Raw genomic sequence first — 22864 nt, forward strand, 5'->3', positions numbered from 1 at the left:
ACATAGTGTGTGAATTGTATAAGGTTATTTTGTCATTTAACAATGGAGTCTGATCCCCCTCCCCCCCTCCTCTACGTAATTGAAGCTGCGACAGTTGAGTGCACGAAGTGTCCAACATTCCACACTTCGTTTTTTCCGTTAATTTAGTGCACCATCCGGGTATTTAAAGTGCACTTTTTCTTTCTGGAATTATCAGTGTGAACGCACTACTCGCACTATTTATACTTAAAAACGTCACAGAATAGTGCACAAGTACGCGAATTGGGACGCACCTAATGACTTATTTAGTGATGGCCGATATCAAAACACTGCTTCAGGAAGCTTCGTTATGATTCTTCTTTGTCGAATCATGATTCCGATTGTGTTAAACCATCAACGGCTGAAATCACGTGACTTTGGCGCTCCGAACAGCAGATTCGATACTGATTCATTTGTGCTCCGAATCTTCCTGAAGCAGTGTTTTGAAATCGGCCATCACTAAATAAGTTTTGGCGCACAAAAATATTCTTGTGACTTTATAATATTAATATTGAACCACTGTACTCACATGAACTGATTTAAATATGTTTTTAGTACCTTTATGGATCTTGAGAGAGAAAATGTCATTGCTCCCTGTGGAGGCCTCACTGAGCCATCGGATTTCAACTAAAATATCTTAATTTGTGTACTGAAGATGAACGAAGGTCTTACAGGTGTGGAACGACATGAGGGTGAGAGTAATAAATGACATTATTTTCAATTTTGGGTGAACTAACCCTTTAATAAATGGGCCTGGTTTCACAGACAGGGCTTAGATTAAGCCAGGATTAGACCTTAGGTCACTTAGAGCTTTTAAGTAGCTTTTATAAATATTCCTTAGGGGGGGAAAAAACATTACTGATGTGCATCTTTAGACAAAACAGTGGCGCTGACATATTTTAACATGCTTTCAGTTAAAACAGCTCAAACATGCATTTTAGTCTGGGACTAGCTTAAGCCTTGGCTGTGAAATTTGAGTATATAAATTAATACTCAACACTGCTATTGATGATCCTAACAATCTTTTCATCAAAGGCAGAGACTGTTTGATATTCTTATTTGCATTAAATTAACATTTTACTTACTTAATTGGAAACACTTTTCAATAAGGTCTCATTTGTTTACACATTAGCTAACATGAACTGACAATGAGCAATATATTTTAGTTAGTAAAAATATAATCGTTCATTGTTTGTTCATGTAAGTTCACAAACACAACTTGTGTTATTTTATTAATGTGTTAGTAAATGTTGAAATTAACATGAACTAAGATTAATAAATGCTGTAGAAGTGCAGTTCATGTTAACTAATGCAGTTAACAAATGAAACCTTATTGTAAAGTGTTACCAATTCATTTTGATGTGGGAAGGATACACATTAAAATGTTAGTGCTTTTCAAATATTTTATTTTAAATTGTGTTGTTGTTGTTTAAAGAATATTTCCCACAGTTTCCCACATAAAAAAGTAAAAATAGAATGAGAAAAACGTGAGTAGGTCTGAACCTTTGACAACATGAAAGTTGTCAGCTTGAAAAGATTCGGCTTCGCTAGAAGTTTAAAAATAGTCTTCAGAATAACCATGGTCTCAGAGTGTCAACCTCACTGGGAGCCTCTGTATTCACACCCAGTTTTCTGAAACCATCAAACTGATCACACTTGCAAAGTGACACGGGGCAACAGTTACAGCGAATTGTGATGATACTGCTTGAAACAATGACTGCTGCGTGCATCATCTCGACTTACACCCTATAGCAGAAAATACCCTCTTGTGCCTTTTGAATAATCATAATGTGATTATTATGCACAGTGCTGGTCTCACTGACCTACTTATAGAAGTATTTAGCCTGCATTCACTGTTTTGTGATGTATGCTGGCTAGAACATACCTACACCATTGTGTATAGGTTCATGTTGCAAAACGTGTGAACTGGGGAGTTACAGTCCTGTGTCACTGCTGAAGGAGTGAAACAGGAAGTCAAGGGTTTTGTGTTACCAGATTTCAGTCTTAATTTCTCAAGGTGCATGTATGCATAAAGCTTACCAAGGCAAGTATTGCTTATATTAATGAATGAGGATTTGTTTCAAACCTGTATTAAACTTTAGACAACCTCAAATCAGGTTGGATCATCAGGAATAAATGCTCTTGCATGACTTTTACCCTGCAGAAAATATTGACTTGCATTGAATGATGCACCCGAGCCATATAGGGACCACAATATTCAAGATTATTCCTATTAAAGTTTTTTTTTTTTTTTTTTTTTCATTGAGAGCGACCCACATACATCTCCTGCTGACCGCATCTCTCCTCATCTGTTATGTATGGAATCTCTCTCATTCTGTCTCTCTGGAGCAGCAGTGACTTGCACAGACTAGTCAAACGTGATGGGGCCCTTTTTAATTATTTCTCTGCTAGACAATAAGCCTTGATATATTTCCAGCCAGACTGATGCAGTGTTTACAAACACACTCGCAGCAAGAGGAGGATGGTGATCACGTGGCTGAATTTGTTTGTACGCTGCATCTGAGTTCACTGAAACGTGGCCTGATTTGTGGCTTCAGGCCGCGGATGACCTGCACGAACCTGACACACGTCACAGACTCTTTTAGAGTCACAAGCCCAAACTCATTCCAAGTTGTCATGAGGTAAACAGTGAGAAGGAGCATATTTGCTTAAAGATGTTATTCTTTTTCTACATATCAAAACATATCCATTTCCTTTTCATTTTTATTTTCAGGTTAAAGATTTGGGCATCTACTGAATGGTACCGAAATTGAGTTTGTATGTAGACAACCCGAATAAGTTGAGAAAAAAAAAAAAAAAAAAAGAGGCAATCGGTTAATTGTTCAGTTAAGAAATTCAAAGTTTAAGTAAACAGAACAGGCAGATGTTTATTTTGTACTCATACATTTTAATTGTTAATAAATTGAAGTAAACTAATTCATAAATTTAACTTAAACAAAATTTTTATTAGTGGAAACTTAGCTAGCTATAACAAGCTAATTCAGAAAATGCTAATTTGCTAACATGTTAACAATAGAGGGTATGCACGTGACGTCACAGTCGACCGTTACGACTGTGGTCACGCCCACTGAGCGGCAAAAGACTGAGCGGCAGCATTGATTTTCAGCATCAATGTCGCGAAAAACACACAAAACACATCCAAAACGGGAAAGAGCTTTGCGACTGACTGTACAAATAGCTTTGACACAAAACCTGAGATATATATTTAAAAACTGCAGAAAGCTACAGAAAAAAAAGAAGCAAATTGATCACTGCAATTCACAGAAACAGCTGGACTCCAGCAGAGAAACATATTTTGCAGTTATCATTTTGTGTCAAATTGTTGGATTTTGAGGTAAAATCATACCGTATATATTGTATTGTTATATATTATGTTGACAAATCATCAATTAAATATTTTCCATCTTATATTCTGCATAATTGGGTGTTTTTCAATAAACAACACTGACAAAAACTATACTATAAAACTACATATATGTTTTAGGGCTGGACAATATGACGATATAACATTGACATAAGTGATTAGGCGGATTTAAACCTACCTATATTGTAGTTATATAAAATATTCACATGCAGATTTGCTTTATGTATTTCCCCGGCGTCGAAATCAGGCACATATAAATGTCAGGAAACACGACTCCTGGCTGCATGTCTATATCCATGGATTAGGTTTATTTGACAAGTTGTAAGGAACACATTCAATTCCAACCTTTAGTGTAATCGTTTGTTTTACTCGCGTTTTCGCAGTTTCTCCTATTAAATCCAGTCACGGAGCAGATTCTTTTGCCACTCAGTCCAGCTGAGGGAGCGTGCTTTCGGCGGGAAAGTGACGTCGGTGCATGATATAGCACTTGCTGAATTAGTACAGAAATATAAAACATTTAACATACCTGCTCTCAAACCTGCATTCACCAAAAACCCACATTAGAAACTCTTCTGAATTAGCATATTGAAACATTAATCACTACTAAATCTCCCACTTAACATTAATCTTGCACACACACACACACACACACACAAAACATACAACACTTAATTTCAGCATTTACTCTCCCTTTCGAGTGTCATGGGCAAAGCATGCTGGGAAATATTAATCCCAGCCCAGTTTAATACAGTTCAGTTTACTTAAAATATATCAGTTCTGTGAACTTGAAAGAAAAAGAAAGTGCTAAATGCTCATAAAAGTTAATTTGACTGAACTAATTAGTGTAATTTAAGTTTGTCCTACTCAAACGCTCAATTATTTTGAGCGTTATAGGGTTTACAATGAAGGAAACATTAAATTGATGAAAACTGACAATAAAGATAATGATACAAAAGATTTATATTTCAAACAAATGCTTTTTTTTTTTTATTACTTTGTACTCATCAAAGAAAATAAGTAATTGATAATAATAAATGTTTCTTGATCTGTCTTACCGGAAAAAATACATGCTTTTTCATTGTCATGAAGTGTGGTGAATAAATTACAATAGGATTTTAAATTCTACACTTTTCCCTTAAGAGTTCATGCAAGAACATAGCCATGGGTGAAAATTAGTAAACTAGAGAAAATGACCCTACACTGAACCCAAACTTTAGGATTTCAAAGATCCAGACAAACTGAAGCACCCATAAAAAAAACTTTAAAGTTGTACTGACCTAAATCTGACACACATTTAAAACTCGTGAAGTCTGCACAATTAGCAAGCCTTCTTTGAGAGCTTTTGTAACCAATGCATTTTTAATGCTTTAAGTTGGCAGTCTGCATATTTAACGTGTCTCTTCTCTCATCCATTGTTTAGTAGAGATGCACATATATCTGAGGTGGGGTCTCCCCCTCTGCCGTCTTTGTGGAGTGACAGTAAGCAAACAAAGGCCCCTGTCTCTCAGGGTGATGTCATTTTGGGTCCCCATCCCCCAGCAAGGGCCAGTGTGGGTGTCATTAAACTTTCGCATGATTCATGGAAGCAGTTATTAGGGAGCATCCATGCAATGAGACAAATCATGTGCATGTGTAATGAGAAGTGTGTGTGTATCACGCTCAAGTAAAGATGCTCACTCGCACAAACTCATCAAAAGTGACTCAGGCATCTAAGACCCATACACGCTGTCATTTCTTTTGATTGATTTTCTCTCTTTTCTTTCTCCTCACTTTCTTTGTTCATGATGTATTTTTCTCACATTCTCTTCACAGCTGAGAGCAGCACTGAGGTGTGATATCACAGCCAAGGAAATTGCTTTAACCTGCTTGCATCCCTAGGTGAATGCAAGAGAGAGTGTGTCTAATGTGCCCTTGTTCTCTACAATTGTTGTGTAAGGAAGGAGTCTCTCTCTTTCTGTCTGTTCTGTTCTCTCTCTTTGCTTCTTTCTTTCAAAGAGAAGGCTAAACATTAAAATCAAGACTGTTTTTGTGTTTAATCCGTGTTTATTAAAGAAATACTTCACCCGCAAAATAAAAACATAGTCATTATTTGTGTTGGGAATAAGAAGCTATTATTCAAAACCAGAGCCATTAAAAAAAAAAAAAACCTATCAGAACCAAATGACTTTTCATGACATTTGATTTCATTAACAGTTCACACAAGTGCATTCTTGCACCAATGCCACTGAAAGTGTTTCCTGGATTACTGTTAAGCACTGCAATTTAAATCTGATTCACTGGTGAATAATTTTTATGAGTCTTTTTCTATGAGTCAAACACGTACAGCACGATTGTTGAATTTTAGCACGAATGTTGCCGGTTCCAGAGTCCACCACACCATAACTATAACGATAACGGCACAGAGAAACAAAACTGTTGGAATCACGTTCAGAATTATTTTTTCCAGCCGCTGAATGATAAAAAACATTGACAGCAAATCAGGATCCATTCTTCTTTAAAGAGCTGCAGATGACAAAACTGGAGCGCACTCTTATAGGCTAATAAACAGAATAATATTGCCCGCTTTTGTGGATGCTAATATAGTTATCATTCTTGGTGTGAACGGGCTAGGTTTTTTTTTTAGAGTGTCTGAAATATGCAGTGCAACCAGTGAAGTCCGATTTGCAAACAAACGACTCTTATAAGCCGATTAAAGGAATAGTTCACCCAAAAATGAATTAATTTACTCACCCTCAAGCCATTCTAGATGTATATGACTTTCTTCTTTCAGCCGAACACAATCAGAGTTATATTAAATAATATCCTAGCTCTTTGTAATGCCGTTGAATATTTAGCCCAAGTTTTTGAAGTTCCAAAAAGTGCATCCATCCATCATAAAAGTAATCCATAAAGTAATCCAGTAATCCATCATAAAAGTAATCCAGTAATTAACCCACTCAAGTGGGTTAATAAATGCCTTCTGAAGTGAAGCGGCAGGATTTTTAAAAGAAAAATATCCATATTTAAAACTATATAAACAATTATTACTGGCTTCCGGTAACGGCCAAATGTGCGTTCACAAAAGAGCCGTCATACGTCGGGTCAAAGGTCACCCTTCCGCCGGAACTTGACTTTCTCATTACGGGCATACAGCTGTTGCTAGAAGCTATGATTATAGTTTATAGCATTTTAAATATAATAATAAGCTGGGAAGAGCCACAATATTGTTTAATGTAACTCTGATTGTGTTCAGCTGAAAGACATATACACCTAGAATATTAATTTTTGGGTGAACTATTCCTTTAAGTCATCGACTAAGGCTCGTTAGACCTAAATAAGTGTATTACATTAAAAAAATGCTGGATTAAAAACAACCCAAGTTGTGTTGAAAATGGACAAACCCAGTGATTGGGTTGTTTTGACTCAGTGGTTGGGTTAAATATTTGCACAACGTGCTGGGGAGTTTTATTTAAACCAGCTAATTTTTTAAAAAGACTATATGGCTGGCTTAAAATGAACCCAAAATCAATAAACAGACCCACAGTCATTTTTAAACAACAGTTGAGTTAAATAAAAACTACCCAGGAGGTTGGGAAAACATTAAAACAACCCAATTGCTGTCCATTTTCAACCCAACTTGGGTTGTTTTTAACCCAGCATTTTTAGAGTATAGAATAAATAAAATATGTTTCAACATTTTTTGTTTTGTTTTGTTTTAGACCATTATTGAAAGTTGAAATTTGGCAACCAAATTGCATTTCTGTTTTCCAAATATTTCTCAAATTCAATAGAATCGTTGACATAAGTCATCTATCTGGTGTCAGTAGCTACGCATTAAGAAATGTAGCACAATCTAGTGATGCTTCCCAATTGATGCCAAGCTAAATGATGCTAAGCCCGAGGATCACAGTGAAATAATAATCCCATAAAAGTGTATTTTTGAAAATGTTCTTCAGGGGTCACATTACCATCTTAATCTGCCAGACTGACCGGGAGGAGGGTGTCTGCACTGGGGTAAGACAAACGACTTTCCTCTTCATGATGTGTATGGATGTGTACCGGTATCAGGGATGAGACGGGGGGGTTTATAGTGCTTGAAAGTGGGTCTGTTTAATGAGTTAAAGATAATCTCCTTACGGCACAAATTGTCCACACACACACTGATCCTGCACTCTAGAGGCCTACAACATTCATCTTAGTTTCTGTTTGTATATGAGTGTGTATGAAAGAGCACGTGTGTTTCCACATGTCTAGATTTAAAGGGGTTCCCAGTCTAGTAAAGTGTTGGACATGATGGATCTATTGTTTATTGTGAAAGTAAAAGGCTGTGTCTCACTATTCTGACTAAGGACATTGACGTTTTGTTGTGTTTACTCGTCCGTACAATACATTCCAATTCTTTTCACAAAGCAGAATGACAACATAGTGAGCGTGTGCGCTTGTGTGTTTGCGTTGTGTACGATAATGCATGGCATAAGGATGGCGTTGTGACAGCATGGAGGGGTGGGGGACGTATTTAATGAGTCATCGCAGATGTGAGCTCTGTTCTCCTCACTCCAGGGCAAGTGCGTTAGGCTCTTGAGGTCATCCATCATCGGAGTGTGTGTGGGAGGGTGGGTTTATGTATCCATGAGGGCTGGTGGGCTCCACTGCAAGGCAAATATATTAGAGAGTCATGTTCATTACAAAGACAAATATGCTTATGAAATTACCATGGTAATGGCTTATTTTGCTTTTGTGGAAATACTGCTCTGTTTTTGTTGGATTTCTAGGAGGAAGCTAATATAAACATACAGATACAAAAAGTTTTATGAGTAGGGATACACAATACGTAACTCTATACTGGTCAATTTTTTCAGATTATCAGCATAAATCTGATAACACTTGACACATTTGAAGAAGATATATATATATATATATATATATATATATATATATATATATATATATATATATATATATATATATATATATATATATATTAGTCAATATTCAGTCAAGCTACAAAACATATATTGCTCATAACATAAATATATAGTCAATCGTCCAATTTTGACATTCATTCATGTCATTCCCAGTTGCAGGACCTCATCTGGCTTTAGAGTGAATTTATTTATGGGTTCATTACCCCTTAAATTCTCTTGTTGAGAGAACAGAAAACATTATAAAGCCATTTGCAGCACTTCGATGGCAAGTCTAGTGCAGTTGTGGGGGTTCTTGTGATAAAGTCACAGACTATGCACGTTAACATCATGTCAGTCATCTTCAGAGAAGGTCATATGACAAACAATATGACAAACACTTGACTATGTCATTCTTTTGACATTCACACACATCCACATCTGACAGCCACCCTAATGCATTGTACTTCCCCAATCAGTGGGGCCACAGAAACCACAGAGGTAGTTGTGGGATAAAATGTGGAACAAACTGCAGTGAGATAAACGGGGGAAGCCACAAAGTGTATAAGGGTGGAGAGAGTGAGTGTGTTTGTTATATTAGTTCTGTGTCCAGCGGATGACTGCAGTGGTTCACCCCATGTGTGATTTCCACCTCTCTGCAGCATGGTTTCACAATCATTTCCATGGTGACAATGAGGACCTCTACTGACGCAGAGCTAAATTTATACTTTTTACCGCCTGCAGTTTTGAGCTTGCAGACATGGCTGGGTGAAGTCACACACATAGCTCAGAATTCAACAGGATCATGTAGGATGTCTCTGAGGTATGTTTTACCCAGCCTAACTTGAACATGTTTGTTTGTGTGATGTCACAGAGGGCGGAAATTCCCATCCTGAGGTTTTGCCGTGCACAGTCATCTTATATGATGTGCGGAAGGAGCTCTAACCACAGCTGAGTTCATCAGGGTTTATCAGGCAGATGATTCTCTGTTTTGTTGATCTCCACCAGTGTTTAGGTAATGCATTACAAGTAACTTGAGTTAAATAATCAGATTACTTTTTCAAGTAACTAGTAAAGTAACACATTACTTTTTCAATTTAAACAAAATATTTAAGTTACTTTTTCAAATAAGTAACGCAAGTTACTTTTTCACATTTATTTACTGAGAGCTCTCCTGTCCCCATGTTGAGAGAAATAAAGTGCAGAGGCGTTGTGTGCGAACATGATGGTTATTGTAGTTCTAGACTAAATGTGAACATTTACTCATCTCACTTGCACGAAAACATTCAGTATTCCTCAAAATGAATAAAAAGAGTGAAATGCAATCTCAGAATTTTATGCAAACCTATAATAATTAAATATATTAAATTATACAAATATACTTTATGTATTTAATCTCACTTTATTAAGCAATGTCTTTGCTGCTGACCTTCAATGATCTAATTCAACCATACTAATAAACAAAATCACTGTAGATTATCTAATAGGGTTCTTGATTTGGAAATAAGAGTGTTGAACTTTCTTCTCGTGTCCTATTCTTCTTCAATCCAGAATGGCAGCACAGCTGAAAGCTTTCTTTGAGCTGTGGCCTATACTGTACAGGCGTAAATATGCTTTTCCTTCAGCCTGAGGCTTATTCATTTCACTTTTGGTGTGAAAGTGCCTTAACATTTACCAAAAGTAGAACTTTTTTATTTGTTATTAAAAAACAAACAAGCAAGTCCAGCGCAGGTGAGAAAAAGTAACGCAAAAGTAATGTAATGCATTACTTTTCATAAAAAGTAACTAAGTAATGCAGGGAGTAATGCAATATTGTAATGCTTTACTTTTAAAAGTAACTTTCCCCAATACTGATCTCCACTATAGAAAAAAAAAAGAAGAAAAAAATGCAGATATATACTTTAAAAGAGATTACTGCTGTACAACATATAGTCTTAGAAGAAAAGGTCCTATCTAGAACCTTAAAGGGTTCTGTCAGGCGCTTCATTTATTGAACCTTCATTTTATGGACTGAGTTTTCATTTATTTAATTTTAATTACATTTTATAGATTAAACAGTTCATAAACATACTTTATCACTAGAAAAAACAAACAAACAAAAAAGAAATAACCTATTATACATGAAAATATTATGCAATAATTTACGGCATTTCTGTCTAGAACCTTTATGGCATAAAAAATGCTGCTTTAAAATTTAGTCCGTGAATCTGTGTGTAACTAGCTATAATTTATTTGTTTTATGCATTTTATTACAGAAAGTCAGGTAATATAACAATATAGTTTCTTATAAACCATGCACATAGACCTCATTAATTTTTCAAAAATAATTTTTAGTCTTTTAAGAAAATGAGTTGGTATTCCCATGTGTTGCAAATTATTCTGTATTCAATTAAGTGCTCAGCATAGTGCGGTCACCGATGGTCACCGGATCCCATATTTACCCCTCATAGGTGTCTAGGGATACTGTTTCCTGACAGACGTTTGAACAAGACACCATGTATGGCCTGCCAAACGTAACTTAATACTGATAATGAAGTCGCTTACTCTATTGGCTCACAACTATAAGCCACTCGTACCCTGACCAGGCCTGAGGTCTGATGGTGTCGGAGTGTGTCTCCTAATAAGTGCCTTTGATTGGAGACACTTAAATTCAATGTGTGTGTGTTCATGGAGTGGTTGTGAAAGAGATAACCCCTTTTGTGCTTTCCAGCTGGGCAATTTGAAACCATACAGCTGGCTAACTGTAGACCTTAAGGAGGACAAGACACATGCCAACTGTAATTGATACCGCACAGAACTTTAGTCTCAGGTTCTACAGTAATGAATGTTGTCACTGTTAACTTTATATTTTAATAGATAGACAAAAGTAGATGCTCTTTTTTATGTTCTTAATACTTTGCAATGTTCTTATTATGTGTTCACATTATTTCCACTATTTCTACTGTAATAGAGCTAATGGAAACACACAAAATAAATGTAACGTCCTTTGTTTTTTCCTAACAAAATTGTCACTTAAAAATAAAGGTTCCGAAAAGAAGTTTCTATAGCGATGCCATAGAAGAACCATTTTGGGTTCTCCAAAGAACTTACCGTGAATAGTTCTTTTGCTTAGTCTAAAGAACATTTTGCTACCCTGAAGGATCTCTTTTATTACTATAAAGAACGTTTTGCAATGGAATGTTATATCATGGAACCATGAATGCCAATAAAATAACTTAATTTTTAAGAGTTTGGGATATAGAAGTTGAAATGTCATGATAACTGTGGTAAGCTGATATTAGTCACCACTGCCATTAAAAAGATAAAAAGTTTTATGTATTTATATAGGCCTATTTGTTTCCTTTTTATTAATTTACTAAAATATTTATAATTAAACAAGGACTGGCATATAATTTTTTTTGAACCTGTACATTTGATGATCACTAAAATTGATGCACAAAATGAATGAAAAAGCAGCGGGGCAGTCTTTGTACTTGACATTAATTTAAACCGTTTAGAAGTAGAACTATATAGGGATATCAAACTTTGAGACACATTGCACAAACATAGTAGCATATTATATGAATTGCCAACACACCAAATAGTTGGAACAGTTATTCAATATTTCCATACCACATAAATATAACATTTTGGCGTGCATGATTAGGAAAAATATAGAAAAGCGGTCCCACTTTATATTAAGTGGCCTTAACTACTATGTACTTACATTTAAATGAATCATTTGATACATTGCACTTATTGTGTACATACATGTTTTTACATTGTACTTATGTTTTAAAAACACCTGCATGTAATAACATCTGTAATTAATTTCTGTAATTACATTCATAATTACACTGTTGACCCATCCCTTAACCCTTACCCCTACCCTTAAACATACCCATACCACCCTAACCTTACCCGTATCCCACCTCAACAGCTGCAAATGTGTTTTGCTATTCAATATGAAGTACATTGTACTTATTTTTTGATGTAAATACATAGTAGTTAACGCCACTTAATATAAAGTGGGACCAGAAAAGCCTAACCAAATGTTCAGTCTTTGGCGCACATGGGTTCTTCAGCGTTAGTATATGAGCTTGTGACTGCAATTGCTGCGATTCAAAGCAATTGAGCAATATCTCTTGACACCACCAATAACACACGCACTCAGCTGCAGAGAAGGCGGGTGGAGAGAGAGCGCGCGCGCCAGCGAGAGAGAGAGAGAGAGAGAGAGAGAGAAGTAGAGAGAGGGTGTGTAGCCTGTACTGTATGTGAGAGCGACGGAGCGCAGTATTTGTGCGGACTCGAGGCGCAGAGACACTCGGTACCGTGAGAGAAAACATAAATACGGATGCCACTGAACCGGTCAGGGATCTACAGGCACGGAATAATCATCAATATCCAGTCGCGCATCTCGTCTGCGACGGAATCCGTTTCCTTCAGACCTGCTGCGGTAAACGATTAATTTATATGGTCCAGCATCTTGGCAGAGACTGATTTATATATGTATATGCATAATTAAGTGCTACCTGCTGCTATTTTCATCTTTTGTGTCTGAGCATTCGTGTAATTGACTCATTGATCAAGGCTTCGTTGACAGTGGCAATGATAGTACACATATAGCCTTCTTCTCGAGCTGAAGGACTGCAGTGGAGGACGGGTTTCCCTGGGATACGTTTGGATTTTTTTTTCCTAAGGGTAGTAAGGACTCGATCAGCATCCACTTGTGTAAAATGAACATTGAAAATGGCCGTGTGTTATTCTTGACACCCTAACACAGCGGGGAAGATATTCTTCAGGCATTTTCCGATCAGAGTTGGGTTCCAGCATTATCCAGCTATTATGTAGCCTATACGCTCACGTCTATACGGTTATCATCAGTGTTCATTATTGAGTATTAATTAGAATCAACCCAGGGCCTTCTTGTGATTTCTGTCATCAAAATGCCGGCTGGAATGAAGCCTCTTGAAAAATTCTTGAAGAAACAGACCAATGCACTCACTCGGGCGGGTGGTTTTGGGGAGAAGGCCACCGGCACCGGGGCATCCAGGCGGCGGGCCAGCTTGTCCCGTGTGGTGCCGTTCTTCAGGGAGACGTCTCCCGAAAGCGGCCCGGCGAGAGAGGTGTTCAGCCCGGAGACCGAAGAAGCGCCGTGCTGGCCATCCGCCACTGCGGACATCAGGAGCCCGTCGCTGTCCAGCGATGAGCAGAGCTCAGAGGCGAGTCTGGACACGAACTGGACCCCGCTGCCCGCGGACACTCCAGACAATCTAGCGCTGGCGCTGCTGGATAGTGTGGCGGGAAAGCGGTACGCAAACTGCACAGGTGAGATGAGTCCATTTCCCACTGTTCATGCTCCACTGACAGATATTCTTGGTGGATCTTTGAAGAGCAGGTCGTTTACAACTATAGTGACCGTTTATGGTGCACTCCAGTAGTGGGTTACAATAAATAATCGTTTTCGACTTGTCACGATTATCAACTGATCGCTATTTTTTTTTTTTTTTTTTTTTTTTTGCAATAAATGCGATTGTTGTGCACTTTAAATGCACTTTTACTTCAATTTAATATTCGCGTAATGGCAAATATTTTTAGCCGTTGTGGGTCGCGGATTGCACGATAGTGAGTAATTTAGCGCAGACACACGATGTGCATAATATTTTAATAATCAGTATTATATTGCTATGATATAATAATTTGAATTGAAATTGAATTAAAGTGAGAATTATTTAAAAAAAAATCTGTAAATGTTTTAATATTTTAAATATTATTAATGTCTACCTGCTACCGCGTAATTTTTTCATAGCCTTAAAGGAACATTCCAACTTTGTGAATGTATTACTTCTTCCTACGGTGCCCCACACATGACATGCAAGGAAAAAAAGTTAATCATGCGCACGCTTTACTAAGTTGTTCCCTCGATTTATTAAATCATACACACAATTTCATTCCCTCGATTTGCTAAATTGTGCGCACGATTTAGCAAATCGAGGGAACGAATAAGTAAAAATTTGCGCACGATTTATAAATTGAGGGAACGACTTAGTAAAATTTATCCTACTGTTTTTTCCTGCATGTCATATTACATTGTAAGTCGCAATTGTTTTTTATTTATGAAAATAAAATCACATGATCGCAATCTCGCTAGTTCCTCTACTGAAGTCCTCCATAACTTTTATAACAAGGCGTTTAAATTGTTGGACGTTTTGTCATGTCTTGCTATTTTTTTAAATTTATATTTTTTTTTTGTCTTTTTGTGTCATGCCATGAGAATTTTTTTTTTTTAAGACAACGTATTAAGTTAAAAACTTAGTTGTAGAGCAGGACTTTTATCAGGAATTGAAAGTGTTGTACCAGAATGGAACCAGACCTTAAAGGGTCACCCAAAAAAATTAAAATTTTGTCATCATTTACTCACCCTCAAGTTGTTCCAAACCTGTATACATTTCTTTGTTTTGTGAGGATATTTGGAAGAATGTTTGTAACCAAGCAGATCTCGCCCCCATTTACTACCATAGTATTTTTTTCCCACTATGGTAGTCAGGGGGGGGGTGAGATCTACAAACATTATTGCAAATATCTTTCTTTGTGTACAGCAGATCAAATAAATTTATACAGGTTTGGAACAACTTGAAAAACTGCATTTTCGGGTAATCTTGTGCTGTGTAAACTGAATCACACTTGACAACTAGTTGTCATTTACGTCGTATAGTGCAGTAGCCTTTCTGTTATTTACTTTAGTCGCTAACTCTATGGTTACAGATGTTATGGACTGCTATTGCGAGAATAATTAGGTCATAAAGACAATATTTGGGCCGCTTCTGTAAGCTGTTGTATGAATAAGTTATTTTTTGCAGTACCATTATATATTAATTTGTGCCTTTATATATAAAATATTAGGAATTATTTCACAGAGATGTGGCATGACAGGAGACCACTGTTCTCTAGGAATGCAGTCAAGACTAGTCGTAAACCTTGAGATTATATTGAGCACTGGCTGGCAACATTTAAAAGGTCACATCAAAAGGTCACAGAGAGTGATGTCATAAAACAAAGTGCTTTCACATTTGTCAATAACTGATCCTATCACTAAACGAGGAACTGCATGGCTGGGAAATATCTTCAAGTAGGGTGGTGCTGGGGTATTTCCATTACTATGGGAAAGCTTATGTCAATAGAATGAAATTAAATGTTTCCATGGTGCTTTCTTGTGTGTTTTCCCTCAAACTGGTGTTATGGATGTTTCATGATCCCACAAGTAGATACCACCCACACACACACACCTGACAACCACATACAGCACTGAGCACCTGTATGTAGAAAACACCACAAACCAATCAATTCCTGTGCCAAGCATGGGGGTTTCTATTTTAGTTTCAGACAAAGGACTTTTTTTTTACAGGGAAATGACAAATTGATGTGTTGTGATGGGAATGGGTTGTCTGTAACAAGTGCATACATGTTTACCTGTTCCTGTAAGTTCCAGGACTTTTATGCAATGAAGAATGGCTTTCCCACACATTCATTGGCAGTGATGCTTTGCAGCCATAGTGCAGCAGTTCGCACTGCACATGTGCATTAGAGTGTTTTTGTGAAGTAACCATGGAAACTGCAGGGATTTCTACAGTATGCCGGTGCATAAAGAGAGAACTATGCTTGATGTGAAATCAATGGGCAGACGGGTCGTTTGCCTTGGTTCAATGCGTTAATAGGATGTACGGTAAATAATAAAATGTCCCTGTTTTTGTAGACTAGATGATGATGATGATGGATAGGTTGGTCTTTTTTATTGGACTGTTGTGAAAAGTATAAAATTGAAGAAAGGTTTATGTGCACATGCAAGCTCAATTGAGGTAGATTGTTTGTTTAAAGGGTTAGTTCACCCAAAAATGAAAGTTTTGTCATCATTTACTCACCCTCATGTTGTTCCAAACCTGTAATACTTTTGTTCATCTTCAAAACACAAATTAAGTTCTTTTTAATGAAATCTGAGAGATTTCTGTCCCTCCATTGATGGTCTATGCAACTACCACCTTGATGCTTCAAAACTTCCATTAAGAGATCATAAAACTAATCCATATGAATTGAGGGGTTTAGTCCAAATTTTCTGAAGAGACTTGATTGCTTTAGATGATGGACAGATTTAATTTAGGCTTTATTTACATATAAACATTCATCAACTCGCACATCAGTTGTGTAACGGAAGCTCAAGCATGTTTGCTTGATGTATGAGAGCCATTGCGGTTCATTCTCGTGTGTTATGCAGCACGTTTGAGCTTCCACAAGAAACCAATAGGGCTTTTCACACTGCGCTTAACCCTGGGTTATCATTGTTCTAAACACCGCTTTTAACCCCGGGTAAAGGAACGTTTCACACTTGTAATTACAAAAGTGGGGTTAGCACCACTTTTTACCCGGGGTTATGAAATCCTGCTCCTGAGCTGGGTTAGCACTGCTTTTGCGGTGTTAACTCCACATTGCAGAGCCAAACTTGTACAGTGTGAAATGATGCAGTGTTAGAATGTTACAACTAGACGCTTAGCAACAGACAATCAATCACATACTTATATTTGTGTGATTTGGACAGTCACAGAAACACTGTGCGTTATATATAAACAAGCAAATTCAGTGTTTGAGAGGAAAAATGTCAAATACTGACAGAAAATGCGACAATATGAGTGAAGAAGGGACCGTTTCATTCTTACCTTTATAATCCGAAATGTCCAATAGTACGGTCGGCAGCACCGTACAATGTTAGAGCTATGTAAACAGGTCACGTGCTGCGTTTATCCAATCAATGACATTGACACCGCAAATATGCAAATAAGAACATTAACCCAGGGTCTAGGTATGAACAATGTGAAACAGCAAGCTTATGAATACCAATGATTAATTGTTAACCCTGGGTAAATTATGAGCAGTGTGAAACGTGAAGGAAGAAACCCAGGATTCTGTTTACTCTGGGTTTAGAATGACCCAGGGTTAACTATTTCAAGTGTGAAAAGCCCTAATGTTGACAAAGTGGAAATCCCTCTGATTTTATTTAAAATATCTTGATTTGTGTTTCAAAGTTGAGTGAAAGTCTTACAGGTTTGGAATGACATGAGGGTAAGTAAATGATGACAGTTTTTTTGGGTGAACTAACTCAGGTGTTTGAGGAACTTGGAAATCTTTAAGCGGACTTAAACCAACTGAAAATTGTGACTTGAAACATTACTTAATGATTCAAATTCAAAAGTTCATTCAATATGTTTTATTTGTTTTCGAAATTCATTCTATAATGATGCCATGAACTAAACTTTCATTCATTTGGTGTGCTTCACAGCTCATGTCTCTTTTTCTCCTTTGGAGGTGATTTTAAGCAATTTATCTTGAACCTCTGCTCTGTTTGAAGAACAGATCAGAGAGATTTTTTGTCACAGACTGAGACATTTGGCCTCATTCTCAACCTGTTTTACTTCTTTTTTATGTAAAGGGGGATGCCGTGCCTCTAGATAAGACTGACATATTCTCTACAATTTGTCATTATCGAGGCCCGGGAAATTTTGAAAATGTGCCACTAATCCTGGATTAGCCAACAATGGGCTTGCAATTTGTCTCATCTAGTGTTGTTGTCCGTAGAGTGACTGTGGATTATGGACTGAGGGAAGTCCACTGATCCAGGGTCAAGAGGTAACACTGAAATAAGACACTGCTTACATATCAGTCCTGATGCACATGCAGTCAGTTCATTAGCGTTAAGAAGACACAGCCCAGCTGTTGACCGAATGAGTAACTGTAGACAGATTCACTTTCTGGTACATTATGAATTCAATGACTTTGAAATATTAAAAACCTGGTATATGTACTTCTATATACATTTATTACCTTTATCTCTTGGGTTTTCTATGTGGAATCCAGAATTCCCGGGAACCTTAAGTTGCTCTGTTCTAAGACGACACACCCACGAAACAGCTTTATCTCAGGAATGTGCATAGACACCTCATGAGTGTGTGCAATGACTGCTAGTGTGTAATGCAGTGATTTGGTAGGGCTCATCGAACCGAGATTAGCAAGTTGATCATTACATAACTTTGTTTACCTTTAGCCCTTCCAGTTGTGAGCCTGAGGCAAAAGTAGTTCTGTCGGTTGGCATGTTAGAACAAAGTTCCAGAGGGCAGGGCAAGAACAATGTTATGGCTATATGATTCGTTAGTAGTGGCAGTTGACAATTTTGGGAAATTTTCCTCCACTCTTATGTGCAGAGGGAGGGGAGTGGCTTGTGACTTCATGCTTAATTGTTTTTGCTGAAATGCTTTTGCAGTTCTTATAAGTACATCAATATATATTATCGAGAATATCATTTTGTATGAGCCAACAAGACTGTTTGGTTGATTTTTAAGAGTATATTTTTTTCTCCTATATACTGTTTTTGATGGCTAACAAATATTAATGAATCAATACACTTAAAAAAAATTGCAAAAGGGTTTTTAATGTCTTTTCCTAGGCTTTTTAGAAGTGACAAATGCTATATTATAATTGCCCTTAACATGTATTATTAAAAATGGCTTACTGATAAAGTGCTTCTTCACTACTAGTTGTCATATCAACCAGTCAGTGAGTTCACTGATTTAAGTTTCACAGTTAGTCATAAGCTGTATGAGTTTGATACTAAAAAGAACCGGTTCATTAGAGTTATTCGTTCAGCAGTCAGACTGCATGGTTTGCACTGTGTTTTTGACTCACACTCACTAAATATAACCAGCTGATAAGAATAATTCATTTGGAAGTCAGACTTGATTGCGCTGTATGTTATAATTCACTTAACATGGAAGAATGCAAACCTTCAACGAAACAGAATTTCATAAAATGATTATGATAAATATGTAAATGAAAGAGAGCATCATTAGTTTAGTATGGTTCCTATACTCTTAAGGTGATGATACACGGGGCAACTTTTTGAGCAATGTTGCCGTCAACGGGCAACCTGATGAGACACAGGGCAACTAATTAGGGCAACGGACAGCTGGCAGCAACCAATCAGAGAGGAGCAAATCTATTGCCAACCCAATGAGTACTTTATTTCAACTTTTCAAATATTTTCTTCATTTTTATTGAATATAAATGCCTTTCAGATCTGATTTCTGAGAAGAGCGAGTTTGGCAAAAGGCGGTATTTGAACCGAGTTGAACACGTCATAAGCTACATTCACGTGCCGTACGCCCTACACCCTACGCCACTTCAGACATTAAACAGAATGCGTCTTTTTAGTATTTAACTGAAAACATTCGATGGCTTAATTACAGCTTACACGCATTACACTGGACACCTGTTGGTATTTTAAGCATTAAATGAGGTAAATTCCCTGTTTTGGGTTGATACATGACAACTTACTAGTGTAAAAAGATATAAGTTCATGCTCCTTTTCTCCACTCCACTGCCGCCGAGACGCCGCCATCTTGCTTGACTTTTTTCTGAAATCTCCAAGCTGGTCACGTGATCGGCTGCTAGCATTCTGATTGGAGGATCTCAAAAATTTGCCCACGACCAATCTAAAGTATCCAGATAGAAATTTGTTGCTCATTCTCAATGGGAAAGTGCCCAAGCAACATTACCCGGCAACATTGCTCAAAAAGTTGCCATGTGTATCATCACTTTTAAAGGAGTGAAATGGGTTTATTTTCCCCTGTCTGCTGCCTTTCACGTCACATGTCACAACTTTACTATAGTAAAGGTTTGGGACTGTGTGTTTCTTGTGGTGCCATTCAGCATTGTTATGACGTCATTTTTCTTCAGTTAAAGAGTGATGGCATTTACGGCTCAGATCATTTTCTTAAGGACGTCTGTAGTCATATGCACAAAGATTTCTCCAGGTATTATCATCAGAAGTTAATGACGGCAAATAGAGATGCAGATAGTCTCTATAGACTGAAGTCTGGTTGTATAAGGACCATGCACCCCACTCTCCATGTGCTGCTTTCCTGTGGGCCGAAACTGTCCTGAGGGTGTTTTAAAGAATCTTCGGCAAGCGAGCAAGTGTGGAGAAAGAAAGTAATGCATGGAGGGAGATAGAGAAGTGCAATCGGAGAGAGTGTGTTTGTGTAGGAGGAATGCTGGCATTTTTTTCTTTTGAAAAGAGTGAGGGATTAGAGTGGAATGACTGCCCACTCACTGGCCTCCCATTGCAAGGCTTTACATAACATTGTGAGGAAAAGCGAGATATCTCTCTCGTTCTGTGTCTGTCACCTTCTCGCCCCCCTTCTCCTTGATCCTTAATGGTTATGCCCACTCATTTTGTGCTTATCCACACACCTGGGCAACTCTGCTGGAGAGCAGCAATGGTGTCCACCTCGACTGTGCTTTTTGAATATGTTTATTTTGATGTATGTTAGTGCTGCACAAGTTGTGTGAGGAGGGGGCGCTAATATACAGCAGTGTTGTATTTTCAAGTGTTTGTGTTATTGTGTGATACATGTGATTAATTTGCACTGTTCCTGCATACTGGCAACTCTTGCAACAACTCGACACTCGCTATGCAAATAGCACTCAGTAGTTTGGTGTTATCGAATAACGCTATTAACAATATTGTTGTATTTATGCATTTGGTAGATACAAAAGTGCATCAAACCCATGATTTTGTCATTGTTATAGTGCTCATACTCTTGAGCTACAGGAAAATAGTTCAGTTAAATTGAACTAAACTTTCTTATCAATGCTTTGCAGTGTTGTAATAAATATATTTAGAATCCGCTATCTTGGATTATTTTTTTCTGTGCTCAGCACAGTGCATTCTGGGATTGCCAGCAAAGGATACAAGTAGTGCTGCCTTAGAATTGGGCGTATAAATATATTTTTTGTAAATAGGAGTTTTCGGATGCTATTCTCTCCATGTTCTGATATGGATATTTGTGTGAGCATGTTGGTGCCTCTTTACACAAATGCTCATGTGTGAAGGAGCCTCTCTCAGACTCAGCACCTGTTCACATGGCAACTGTCGCTCTCGGAAGAGGTGGCGGTGAAGAAGATGAGGTAAATGGAAGGTTGCGGGAACAGCGGGATAAGCGGAAAGCAAGTGTTAGAATTATACAATAAATTTTAGTGCATGTTTCTTGGTATTTGTATTGGAAAAAAAGATGAGCACAAGCTAAATTGTCTGTTGACACTACTAGTAGAGTTAAAAACTTTAAATATATTAAAAAGTTTTTGTTATATATTTGTGTATATGTATCTATATACCATTCAAAAGTATGGGATTGGCAGATTTTTTAAATATATTTCAAAAAAGCTTTATGCAAATCAAGGCTGCATTTATTTGATCAAATTACAGTAAAAACAGTAATATTGTGAAGTTTAAAAATAACTTTTTTTTATTTGAATATATTTTAAAATGTCATTTATTCCTGTGATGTCAAAGCTGAATTTTCAGCATCATTACTCCAGTCTTCAGTGTCACATGATCCTTCAGAAATCATTCTGATATGATGATTTGATGCTCAAGAAACATTTATTATTATTATCGATGTTGAAATCAGTTGTGCTTCTTAATATTTTTGTGGAAACCATGATACTTTCCCTTGCTGTTAGTGTAGAAAATCACACTCAAGCTTTGTAGACACACTTTTTGAAAGCGTTTATAAGGCGGCACTTCTGAAGCGATCTCTCTCTCTCTCTCTCTCTCTGCTCTTTTCATTCTGCATTACAAAAACAGCATTGCAGTCACTGCGAGTCAGTGCCTGAATCAAACCATAGCAAATGCGCCACGTGACGCCCCTTTGAAGTGACAGCAGAGGTTGTTCATTTCACCACGCAGTTTGCACACTCAAACACACGCGTGCACACACACACACAGATGGCCTCGAGCTCCCGGATCAGTGGCTTGACCGACAGCCCTAATAACAGCCTGAAAACAGCCTCCTGCTTGCGAGAGAGAAGGATGTGATTAGCACACAGTGATCACTCCCACCAAGAAGCAGTTGCACATGGAAAGCCTCCTTCCGAAACAGTTTACCAGAAGAAGATACAGAACCTTTAAACAGCTTCTCATGCTTTTAGCCCCCCCCACATAAACATTAATGCACAGAGTGATAAACGTAGCAATGAGTAACATTAATCACTGCGTACTATAAAGGTGATGAAGTTAATTCTTTTACTTCTTTCACTCTAGTGGAGGAGGGTAATTATGTATACACAACCATTTAGAAATAGAGCCATAACTTTGACGATCTTCTTAATATCCTAATCAAACATGTGTTAGATGTTATTTTGAAGTATTGGGGCCATTCTTGCTGTGACGATGGGCTTGGTGTGTTCATCTCTCTTCGCCTGCGGGAAACAGAGCGATGGGAGGTGGAAATTGACACGTTTTTCATAATAAAGTGTATGCGTATGCAGTATTTTACAAACACAAGCTTGGATATCTATTAAATATAAAGGTATGATAAACTTTTACTTTCTTAGTAAATGTTTTTTTGTTCATGAGTGCACATTAGGAAATGTTTTTTTTTTTATTAGGCAAATTTTTCAGCTTAATAAACTTTTTAGTCTTCAGTGTCACATGATCCTTCCGAAATCATTCTAATATGATGATATATAGCTCAATAAACATTTATTATTATCATTA

The 22864-nt window shown here is 37.3% G+C and overlaps 1 protein-coding gene across 1 annotated transcript in view; it reads left to right on the top strand.

Annotated features, from left to right (window-relative positions):
* The first annotated feature begins 12552 nt into the window (after positions 1 to 12552).
* The window catches only part of rapgefl1 (Rap guanine nucleotide exchange factor (GEF)-like 1), a 55620-nt gene continuing 45308 nt past the window's right edge, over positions 12553 to 22864 (top strand). Inside the window, exon 1 of the mRNA XM_067381629.1 lies at positions 12553 to 13590. Coding sequence (XP_067237730.1) covers positions 13209 to 13590 — 382 coding nt within the window. The 5' untranslated portion in view covers positions 12553 to 13208. The remainder of the gene's footprint in view (positions 13591 to 22864) is intronic.

This window comes from Chanodichthys erythropterus, chromosome 3 (assembly GCF_024489055.1).
Source record: "Chanodichthys erythropterus isolate Z2021 chromosome 3, ASM2448905v1, whole genome shotgun sequence".
NCBI classification, from domain to species: domain Eukaryota; kingdom Metazoa; phylum Chordata; class Actinopteri; order Cypriniformes; family Xenocyprididae; genus Chanodichthys; species Chanodichthys erythropterus.